Source organism: Sinocyclocheilus anshuiensis, unplaced genomic scaffold, assembly GCF_001515605.1.
Source record: "Sinocyclocheilus anshuiensis isolate Anshui unplaced genomic scaffold, SAMN03320099.WGS_v1.1 scaffold1429, whole genome shotgun sequence".
NCBI classification, from domain to species: Eukaryota; Metazoa; Chordata; class Actinopteri; order Cypriniformes; family Cyprinidae; genus Sinocyclocheilus; species Sinocyclocheilus anshuiensis.
In genome coordinates this window covers 434,558-446,008 of record NW_015548305.1, presented here as the reverse complement: position 1 = coordinate 446,008, position 11,451 = coordinate 434,558, and the positions used below count along the sequence as shown (strand labels likewise).

The 11,451-nt window shown below is 38.7% G+C and overlaps 2 protein-coding genes across 4 annotated transcripts in view; both read left to right on the top strand.

Moving 5' to 3' along the window:
- The first annotated feature begins 616 nt into the window (after positions 1–616).
- Positions 617–7,891, top strand: LOC107656182 (sodium/potassium/calcium exchanger 6, mitochondrial). 2 transcript variants are annotated; one of them, XM_016443925.1, is made up of 16 exons: positions 892–956; positions 1,027–1,053; positions 1,250–1,402; positions 1,647–1,699; positions 2,577–2,634; positions 3,321–3,426; positions 3,763–3,930; positions 4,061–4,174; positions 4,548–4,607; positions 5,123–5,256; positions 5,439–5,580; positions 5,900–6,021; positions 6,707–6,860; positions 7,144–7,224; positions 7,376–7,443; positions 7,598–7,891. In XM_016443925.1, exons 1-16 carry the CDS (start codon positions 933–935, stop codon positions 7,784–7,786), a joined length of 1,653 nt encoding a protein of 550 aa, XP_016299411.1. In that variant the 5' UTR covers positions 892–932; the 3' UTR covers positions 7,787–7,891. The 2 variants fall into 2 exon arrangements, with proteins under 2 accessions (XP_016299410.1, XP_016299411.1); XM_016443924.1 differs by having other exon boundaries at positions 617–1,053.
- A 71-nt stretch (positions 7,892–7,962) lies between these two features.
- Positions 7,963–11,451, top strand: part of LOC107656183 (sorting nexin-1-like) — a 15,780-nt gene continuing 12,291 nt past the window's right edge. Inside the window, exon 1 of one of the 2 annotated variants that reach the window (XM_016443926.1) lies at positions 7,963–8,520. In XM_016443926.1, the coding sequence (XP_016299412.1) occupies positions 8,386–8,520 (135 nt within the window). In that variant the 5' untranslated portion in view covers positions 7,963–8,385. The remainder of the gene's footprint in view (positions 8,521–11,451) is intronic. The other variant, XM_016443928.1, reaches the window with a different exon arrangement.

The following is an 11,451-nucleotide window of genomic DNA, read 5'->3' as shown; positions in this document are numbered from 1 at the left end:
TTGTGTTGCTGTCTGCTCTAGCTCCCTCCCTCCCTGTACAATAAATCCATGTGAATATCTGTCTCTGCTACATTTTTTAATGTAACTTTACAATCGATATTGATGTCCTATTTAGCACAGAATTCTGAATCATGATAATAATGGGGTGCTACTGATAGCCCAGCAGATACTAGCAGTATAATACTCAACTACGTTAATAAAACAAAATTATCTAGCGTATTTACAGATGAAGCTGACCTGCACTTGAAGCCCAGAAGTAAAGCGCAGCGCTAGCTGCCAGTCAGGACTAACCGATTTATGATTTATTATCATTTTATTAGCGAATTAAAAAATCGGAAATGATCACTTTGGTACATTGAGAAGGCATAAATATAAAATATTATTAATAATAATAATAACTAAAAAAAAAACAAAACAACAACAACAACAACAACAACAGGGCAGTGGGCCAAATCAGCCGCCAGACCGGTGTTCCCGATGGCCAGTCCGGGCCTGGTTTAAAACGACATGAGGGTGAGTAAATGTCGGAATTTTCATTTTTGGGTGAACTATTCCTTTAAGTGGAAAAGAGTGAAATGTCTCTTTAACCTCAGGACAGAGGGAGGGAGGATAAGAAACTCGTCACGCTGTTTGTACAGGAAGTATTGGAATGACCTGTCAGGCTGATACACTTCCCTGTTGGTCGACTCTCTCTTGTGAGACAATGTGTAATCCCGCGTTATTTTAGATCCAACCACAGATTGTGATTCACAGCCTCTAAATACATGGAGTTTATGACACTGAAGGAGAAGAGCGAAACGGAACCTCGAAAGTTGCCGTCGATCTACCACAATTCAACTACTAGTGTTGACCACTGAAAAGCAATGTTAAAGCAGTATCAGCCTACAAATGCGTGCTCTGCTCTTAGTGTTGTTTTGCACCGTTGCTCTGCAATGGGATCGTGTCAGCTGCCAGAAATCTGTTTACGTGTCCAACACACAGCTGGTACCTCATGGGAATGTCTGGCGTTCAGACAGACCTGGAGAAGTTACACCGAACCGCAATGGAGACGAGGTGAGCTGGACTCTGAAATATATGATCAAGTAAAAAAGACGCTGTATGTGCATTATCTGTCATTAATGTTACATATACATTTTGCTCTTTTTTTTCCTTACCATGAGTAAACTTTGTGTTATATAAATTCAGTGCGGTGTTGTCTGACTATTGGCATGGAATCCTGCACAGCTGCATTTGTTGATCTGTGTTGCAGTGTGATGTGGTGATGAACCTGTCTGCCAGTCAGAGATGTGAATTTGTGAAGAATACACCGGACTGTACTTCAGATGAAGGCTTCATCAAGTACCCTGTGGTCACCTTTTGCCTGTTCCCACCTAATCTGCTGCCTCTAGCCATCACACTCTATGTAAGGATACATTTAGTTCAGTCACCAAACTCAGGGTTTACTGTTTACATACCAGTACATTGAGTGTTGTAAGTTTGTTTGTGGAGTGTGACATGTTTCTGTTTACATATCCAACTGAAACAAATGATAATGCATCATCCAGGATGTGTAATCTGATTTTATATTGGTTGTATTGGTTTTGTATGTTGTTAAAGTCACTCTCACGTTTTCTCTTTCCTTCCCTCTGTTCTTTTATTTCTGTCAGGTCATCTGGTTGTTTGCTCTGTTCCTTCTTCTTGGGCTGATTGCATCAGACTTGTGAGTGGTGAATTTGAGAGAATTACAAGGGTTATTAATCGACTTGGACATGCTATTTGGTGGTCAGTTCTGTCTTAAAGTGATAGTTCACCCCAAAATAAAAATTCTCTCATCATTTACTCAACCTCATGCCATTACAGACCTGCATTATTGACTTTCTTGTGTGTATCACACACACACACACACACACACACACACACACACACACACACACACACAAACAAACCCAAACCTTTTTGGTGACCATTTACTTCCATTGTAATGATAACAACAAAATGCTGAGACATTTTTTTTTTAAATATCTTCTTTTATGGTCCATCAGTCTACTCATATTTAGCAACATGCTTCACAAATTGTTGTATAATCAGAGCCTGAACAAATTAGGTGTAATCTAAAAGGTAAAAAGATGTGTAAGCTTTACTTTTAAAGTAAATATGAATTGGTGTGTTCACATTGTATTCCAGTTGCACTATGCAGTTAAATTAATAATCAGGACTGTCATGCAATTAAAATTAGTAACTGATAAAAAAATAAAAATAATAATAATTGCAGTACTTTAGAAACGTGAATATTCCTTTGTGATCTCATAACACTATCAATAGAGCTGAGTCTTTGGCCATGACCTAGGATTCACTTCTCTATCTACTCATGTGACAGAGACAATGTCTTTCATTTATCTGGAGAATTTAGAGTTGAGTCTCGTTATTTTAAAAATGTTCTGCTTTTTGAGTTTCGAGAAGTTAGTTAATTTGTCATTATGTTGCAAAATGTATTTCGATGTATTTAGAATTTGTTCTATAAAGAACAGAAATTTGAGTTTAAATGTATATGAATTATAATATGTAATGTAATTTTGATTTGATTTTATTTTTTTCAGTTTCTGTCCAAACCTCTCAGCCATTTCCTCCACACTGAGACTGACTCATAATGTGGCCGTATCCTTTAAATAGCTGAAATGTGGCTGATCAGCTGATGCTTGTAATTTGTCCTCATATTGCATAGATTGAGAAGGTTAATTACTCCTTATCAACCACAGAAGTAATAAACTCCTGGGTACTGGAGTGAAGAGAATATTACAGCATGCTAAACAACTAGACATATCAAATGGTTAGTCTGTTACTATGTCATAGTGTTAGCCAAGACTGTGTCACCCTGGGTAGTGTTTGTTTAACACTTGGGTACTCTTTGTGTTCTTAAAGGAATAGTTCACCTCAAAAATGAAAATTCTGTCATCGTTTACTCACCCTCATGTCATTCCAAACCTTTATAATTTCTTTCTTATGTTGAACACAAAAGAAGATCTTTCGAAGAATGCTGGTAATCAAACAATTGTTGGCCCCCATTGACTTCTATATTAGGGGAAAAATACTATGGAAGTCAATGGGGGCCATCAACTGGGTGAACTATTCCTTGAAGTTTGTTCATGAGCGTGAAGTGTTTTCAAAGTGTGTTTGTGTCATTAAAGTGTATGCATGACTGAGAGTGGTGTGTAGTATGTGTGACTGAGTGGAATCCTCAGTGATGAGTTTGGGGTTTGATTGCTGGAAAAGGTCCAACTTGCACTGAGAGGTTGTGTCGGTCCCATTTTTTTTTCATTGTTTTCCGTGACTGAGTGGAACAGGGCGTAACGTTCCTGGCACTTGGAAATGGGGCTCCAGATGTGTTCAGTGCCATGGCTGCTTTTTCCCACCCTCAGACTGCTGGTCTTGCTGTTGGAGCACTGTTTGGTGAGAGATCAGCTCTGTTAAACATACACCCACACACACATCAAGGACATGTGTTGGAGTATTTAAAGGTAAACTGTGTAATTCCCAACCAATAAAGGCACCAAATTGAATTGTACAATTGCAGGTTGCTTGAGTCATGCACATGGTCCAACCATAGCCTTGGGACTATTTGTTTTGTTTGAACAATGGCAGACAGGGGAAGTGTTTGAAATATATTTATACAGCACCATTGGGTGCTGCAGAAATTACCCACTTCACCTTTAATTCTTTTGAACAGATTCATCAATCATAAAAACATTTTCCTAATTGGATTTTGTGGGGGGGGGGTTTTTCTAGGAGCGGGAATCTTTGTTACAACAGTGGTAGCTGGAAGCATTGCTCTGGTTAAGCCTTTCACTGTGGCGTCCCGTCCATTCCTTCGTGATGTCATTTTCTACATGGCAGCTGTGTTCTGGACCTTCAGTATCCTATATAAAGGCCATATTTCCATGGGAGAAGCCGTGGGTCCGATAACCGTTATTCGCTTTATTTATACCATCATTTCATTCATTTAGGAAAATGACACGTTTTTCATTCTGCATGTTCCACTTCCTTGCATAGTATATGGATATGATTAATATTTCTTTCTCCACAGGTTATCTGGGGCTGTATATTGCATATGTTTTGACTGTGATTGTGAGTGCATATATATACAATCGTCAGAAGCATCAGCTAAATGGATCGGCCCAGACCACAGGCAGAGAAGAGGGTAAAGAGACTGCAGTCTTTCTCAGCACTGATCACACACACCACACACTTTCTACCCACTTTCAGTTTCATTACAATTCCTGTATGAGGAGTGACCATTTTTCTTTTAAGGTAAACACATCAAAATGTGTTGTAAACTCACAAAATTCTTGTTTTTGATGACTTGAGCTTTACTTACTTTAGTACTTGTTCTCATCCCTAGTAAAATATGAGCTAACTGCACTAAGCTTTCACACATTCAGATATAGTGCTCACAACAATGCAAACTCAAAGCTCTATTTAAATAAAGTGCTATTGAAGTTATGGAATGAACAGCAGTGCTAATCTGATCACTGGGCAGAGATTAATAAGTGCTGTTCTTTTGTGACTTTTAGGAGAGACTCTCCCATCTGATTCATATAGAGAAATTCAGAGTGGCAGCATTCAGGCACACGGTGGGTCACTTCCTCTCAACTTAAAACTACTGTATGTTGGCTAAGTAAGTGGCTGAAGTTTCAATGGGTTTTTCCATTTATGACTTTCATAATTACCGGACTTTGAAAGTGTGTGTTGCATTCTGCATTGGTAACAGTGAAAGTGAGAGAGAATATTGCATCTTTAAGGAAGTACTGTGTGGTGTAACAGCGTTTATCTGTGTGAAAATCTTGCATGTATGTGTTTGTAACTGTTGGTGTGTGTGTGTATATATATATATATATATATATATATAATGCTATCTGCATTGGTAACAGTGAAAGTGAGAGAGAATTTTGCATCTTTAAGGAAATTCTGTATGGTGTAACAGTGTTTCTATCTGCTCAGTCATTACATTTTATGTTTGTGTGTGCTTCATTGGCTCTGAAATGCTACTCATCAACCATTTTTTTTTAGACTATTGGTTTGCATTTGTCTGTGAAATTCTTGCATGTATGTGTTTGTAAGTGCTGGTGTGTATATATGTGTGTTTCAGATGACGGAGAGTATGAGCCTTTGCTGCCTTACACTCAATCCACTGCTCAGATCTTCCTGAATGCCATTAACCCGGTGGACAGCCGGACCTGGAGGAGACAGCACTGGAGTGCCAAAGTCCTCAAAGTGATCAAGGTGTAAACATGTGCATTCACTTTCACTTCTTGGTTCTAAATAAGTAATCATTCTTCTAGTAACCTATTGTTCAAAATAAACTTGTCTAATTGTCCAATTGTTGGATTGTATGAATCTAATATGCATGCCTATGAAATTTTAAGATGAAGATCCTTTTTTGCCTGTCTGTCTGACTATGTTAGGTGCCTGTAGAAGTGCTGTTATTGTTGACAGTTCCTGTGGTGGACACAGATAAGGAGGATCACAACTGGAAACGCCCTCTGAACTGTCTTCACATAATCACTGGGCCTCTGGTCTGTGTGCTTACCTTCCAGTCGGGAAAGTGTAAGTCGGTTGGCATTTTTATTTGAACCATGAAACTAAACCTGTTCAACAGCAATCTCTTATGTGCACATAAAAAAAGCACATAAAAAAAATAGTTATGTCATCCCTGTCATTTGTTGCTTTAATGCAGGGGCGCCCAAACTCGGTCCTGGACACCGGCCCTCCAGGACCGAGTTTGGGCACCCCTGCTTTAATGCATCTGCTGCATTCTGTCAGATGAACTGAAAGATAAATGCTGTTGATGCAGATATTGTGCAATCATTTCATGTTCTCTAAAGTACATGTGACTGAAACAGACAATGTTTCTCTTTCATTTAAGATGGCTTACTGCTCATTGAAGGAGAAGTTCCAGTGTGGGTGCTTGTACTCTGCATCGGAGTCTTCCTCTCTGGCATAGTCTTCTTCACTACCACAAATGAGCATCCTCCTAGATATCACTTTGTATGAATCTTCTTTTTCTTTTTTTTTTTTAAAGACAACTCTTATTTTCTTATGCATTTATTTGATCACACATACAATAAACCGGTAATAGTTCACATCAAAAATGAAAATTCTGTCATCATTTACAGTACTCACCCTCATGTTGTTGCAAACCTATAAGTTTCTTTCTTATGTTGAACACAAAAGAAGATGTTTTGAAGAATGCTGGTAATCAAACAATTGTTGGTCCCCATTGACTTCTATAGTACGGAAAAAAAATACTATGGAAGTCAATGGGGGGCCATCAACTATTTGATTTTATGTTCAACATAAGAAAGAAATTTATACAGGTTTGGAATGACATGAGGGTGAGTAAATGATGACAGAATTTTCATTTCTGAGGTGAACTATTCCTTTATTAACATATTTTAAAATTCAATTTATTATTGTGATGACAGGTGAATTTTCAGCAGCCGTTACTCATGTTGAAAGCATGTGTGGCTTAATATTTTTGTGGAAACCGTAACTTTTTGTTAGACTTCTTTGAGTAGAACTTTCAAAAGAACACAGTTTATTTGAAATCATTGTATAGACATTTTAAATGTCTTTACTGTCTCTTTTAACCATTTTATGCATCCTTGCTGAAAAAAGGGTATTACTTTTGTTTTTGAAATGTTTTATTTGTTCTGTTGCTGTGTGTGTGTAGCTCTATTCTCTGCTAGGTTTTGTGGTCAGTGCGCTGTGGATCAGCACTGTGGCGGCTGAGATTGTTAGTGTGCTGCACCTGCTGGGGGTTGTTCTCAGTCTCAGCAACACTGTACTGGGCCTCACCTTATTAGCCTGGGGCAACAGCATTGGAGGTACACACACTCACTCACAAACATTAAAAATCACAAACTGCACATTATCTTCCCATTATTTTAGCTCATAGCCAATATTCTAGAACTTGAAATGAAAGGAAAATAATTTTACAACTACTAGATTGCATGGTTTTATTTTTGTTGGCACTGTTAAGTACTAATAAAATGCGTGAAATAGTGTTTGATGGCTTTTAATATTTAAAGAATCATACACCAATGGGATATTATACACCATTATGTTTTTACCTCTGTTAGACCATGTATAATATTTGTGTTTTCACAGATTGCTTTGCAGACATTACTATAGCCCATCAGGGATACCCACGGATGGCCATTTCTGCCTGTTTTGGGGGCATTATCTTTAGTATCTTTTAACATAAAAAGTTCTCCTTTTTGTGGATATGCATTAACAAATACATCAACAGATTTAAGCATACTATATATTTACAGTATTGTAAATATCCTGGTACATTACCATAACCGCATTATTCATATGCCTTTAACATTACATTAAGACATGCTGTTTGGTGTGGGCCTGGGCTGCCTGCTGCAAATCTTTCAGAATGAAAATAATGTTGTGATGGTATGTCTCACACTCTATATATTATATACAATGTCAATGTCATATACATGTAACTGGATGCATATGTTGCAAGCTTTTAGTCAGTTGAATATTCCAGTATAGATGAGTGACGGGGTCTGATCTGTGTGCTGTGTGTGTTCTGTTGTGTGGTCAGCTGGAACCAGAAGGGATGCTGTGCTGGGTTCTCTCAGGAGCACTGGGTCTGTCTCTCGTCTTCTCCTTCATACTGGTTCCTCTTCAGTGTTTTCACCTGAGCCGAGTCTATGGCATTTTTCTACTGATCTTCTACATTGTCTTTCTCATCGTTGCCCTGCTCACTGAATTTAGAATTCTCCAATTCTGACATCAGCAGAAACACTAACTGGACAAGTGCAAAAATCTTTAGACGCTCATAGAAATATATAAGAAATGTATTAGAATATATATATATATATATATATATATATATATATTTAATAAATTCATGCCAAGTGCGATTCGCGAGCTGATCATTCTTTTAAGTCGAATGATGCATGTGCTGTGGTTGAATCGGTTCACAAAATTGAGCTGCTCTCAAATCATGATGAAACTATAACCAATGATTTGAGAGTAAATGTGTATTCCTGTAGCTGTACTGATCAAATATATTCGCTGAATGACAGCATGTCCTAAATGCACAGCAGCATCAGTGGGTCTGCTTGTGGGTGTAGTTGTTGAAGTAGCTGTAGTATTTGCTCCAGACCATCAGGAGGCGGAGGCGCATCAGCGCTCTCTCTCTGAGCCTGAGAGACCGCGTCGCAGAGCCATCCGCGGATGTATTTAAGTAGGCTGAGGTTACCAAGCAGTGAAATCCAATCCACGCTTACCTGTAACAGACAGTCAGGGAGACATTACGCCAACTTCAAGACTTGATCCGTTAGGTTTGTTTGTTCTTACATATAATTCCTTTGGTCGAAACAAGCGATGTCAGGCGGCTGCGGGCGGAATCCTCCTCCTTTCCCTGATAATGAAGATCAGGAGGCAGAATTAGACACTCAAGTGCTGGACAGCGACGAGGATGATGATGATGAAGGCGAGGACATATTCACCGGCGCGAGGGTGAGACACCTGCTTCAGAATGAATAATAATGTTTTTATTATCTGATCAAATCTTATGTGGGGAAATATTTAACTGTCATTTGACAGGAGCTACTCGTATCTTATTGGCAGTGTCTGCAGCGGTTACGCCTGTTTCACACATACTCCTTCTGCGGTGCGTGTGCGGTGCGTTTTTTTTTACGCACCCATGTTAACGGATTAGAGCTTTCACACTGCACGCGGTTGCGGTCCGTCAATGCGTTCCAGGTGCGGCGCGTCTGCAGCAGTGCAGCGATCGTTTACGCACCGAGTCTATTTTTGCTGTGCTGCACGCGCTGAATTAAAGTGACAGCGCTTTGTTCGCGGTAAAAATGAACATGGATTGAGACTGAAATGTAGTAATTTCACAATAAATAGATATAATTAAAGTCTACTGTGTTTCACGGGCTTTTTGGCTAGGTTTAAAACAAATAAAAGTGCACTTTTAGATATAAAAGGCAACATATGCACTTGTGTCTTGTGGAGGTAGAAAAACAAAGTTCTTTAAGACCCGCTGGACTGTTTGTAATAAAGATTTAAATGTAAAAGGCACGAGAGCCGACTGTTTCTGTCAGTGGTAAGTTTTAATTTAAAATATTTGTGATAACCTAACACAAGAAAGCTATATGCTGTATTCAAATGTGTTTCCACTTGCTTGAGCAACTTAATATACACATCTAAAAGCCAAATGCATTTAATACGCTGTTTATATTAATTGAGTTTAAACGTGAATATATCTATGAAAGATTGTGTTAACTGTACTGTGATAAAAGAGGATCACAATGCTGAAAAAAGCACTTTCAGTATAGGCTAACTACGTTTGGATTTGAAATCAAAATAATGGATAAATGTTGTGTTTGTGGTATACAGCCGCGGATCAGGAGCGAACTGCAAACGCGTCCTGTGTGAAAGCACAATGAGTCCGTGCTGCTTCTGCACCGCATACGTAACGCACACGGACCGCATACGCACTGCAGACGGAGTATGTGTGAAACAGGTGTTATTCCTCAGCTGGGATCGTGTAGAGCCCTTCGAAGCTGCATTGAAACTGCAATTTGGACCGTCAACCCATTGAAGTCCACTATATGGAGAAAAATCATGGAATGTTTTCCTCAAGTACCTTAATTTATTTTCGACTGAAGAAAGAAATACATCTTGGATGTCATGGAGGTGAGTAAATTATCAGGATTTTTATTTATTTATTTTTTCTGGAAGTGAACTCATTTCTTTGTAATCAGGTGTTCAATTTAGTAACTTGGGTAACAAAGCTTGGTGACTCAGAGATAAAAATGATGTTTACTTGAAGAAAAGAAAAAATGGAACCCACAGATAACTTTTACAATAACATGTAAAGATGCTTTAAATATGATTTCACATTATTTGCACAACAGAATGATTAATTCATCTCTAATTAAGGCTCCCAAAGTTCACCTCATTAAGTAACTACATAAATATGCCACCTTTCCTTGTAGGTAGTTAGAGCGTGCTACATTTTTTTTTACGCACCCATGTTAACGGATTAGAGCTTTCACACTGCACGCGGTTGCGGTCCGTCCAGGTGCGCCAGGTGCGGCGCGTCTGCAGCAGTGCAGCGATCGTTTACGCACCGAGTCTATTTTTGCTACGCTGTATTCGCTGAATTAAAGTGACAGCGCTTTGTTCGCGGTAAAAATGAACATGGATTGAGACTGAAATGTAGTAATTTCACAATAAATAGATATAATTAAAGTCTACTGTGTTTCACGGGCTTTTTGGCTAGGTTTAAAACAAATAAAAGTGCACTTTTAGATATAAAAGGCAACATATGCACTTGTGTCTTGTGGAGGTAGAAAAACAAAGTTCTTTAAGACCCGCTGGACTGTTTGTAATAAAGATTTAAATGTAAAAGGCACGAGAGCCGACTGTTTCTGTCAGTGGTAAGTTTGAATTTAAAATATTTGTGATAGCCAACACAAGAAAAGTAGGCTATATGCTGTGTTTAAATGTGTTTCCACTTGCTTGAGCAACTTAATATACAAATCTAGAAGCCAAATGCATGTAATACGTTGTTTATATTAATTGAGTTTAAACGTGAATATGTCTATGAAAGATTGTGTAACTGTACTGTGATAAAAGAGGATCACAATGCTGAAAAAGCACTTTCAGTATAGGCTAACTACGTTTGGATTTGAAATCAAAATAATGGATAAATGTTGTGTTTGTGGTATACAGCCGCGGATCAGGAGCGAACTGCAAACGCGTCCTGTGTGAAAGCACAATGAGTCCGTGCTGCTTCTGCACCGCATACGCACTGCAGCCGGAGTATGTGTGAAACAGGCGTTAGTCTCATAATGCAGCTCATAACTGCGCGAACTGCAATAGGCCCTTTTCACATGACGTCGCGCTACTTCCGTTCTGATGCGAAGCAGGGTATTCTTACTTCCGCCAGCATAGTAAGCGCTATCGCTAGCAGCATGGAGTTCACCCAAACGCTTGTACAACTGCCACAAATACGATTAGAGGATGACTGCTGCTCTCTATTCTCGTCCTCATTCAGGGAGAGGCGTCTGCCATCTCAAAATAACTTACCGAATACCGATCGGTGAGATTTGCAGCTTGAAGTAGTTGAAAATGGAGCACTGCAGTCACTGATTCCCGCTACTCTCGCGCACTGTTTGCTGTCTTTATTGCAGTTTGATGAAGTTGGTTAGATATATTTCTCAAATAAACAAACGTTTTAGACATTTACATGTGGTAACCGAAAGCCTTTTCATTCAGTAATTTATGTCCTGCAGAATACAGCGCCTGTATGTACAAGAATAGTTCAACATAAGCTTGTACTATTTAAATATCAATAAAATGGGGTCTATAATTTTCCGTTTTATTATTTAATGTAATTCAGAAATAAATATTAAATATATTAAAGTTTATATA

Coding starts and splice junctions, on each gene's coding strand:
- LOC107656182 (XM_016443924.1), top strand. CDS start 889: ATGCGTGCTCTGCTCTTAGTGTTGTTTTGCACCGTTGCTCTGCAATGG. Junction 7,225..7,375: donor TTTTGGGGGCATTATCTTTA/GTATCTTTTAAC, acceptor CATTACATTAAG/ACATGCTGTTTGGTGTGGGC. Junction 7,444..7,597: donor ATGAAAATAATGTTGTGATG/GTATGTCTCACA, acceptor TTGTGTGGTCAG/CTGGAACCAGAAGGGATGCT.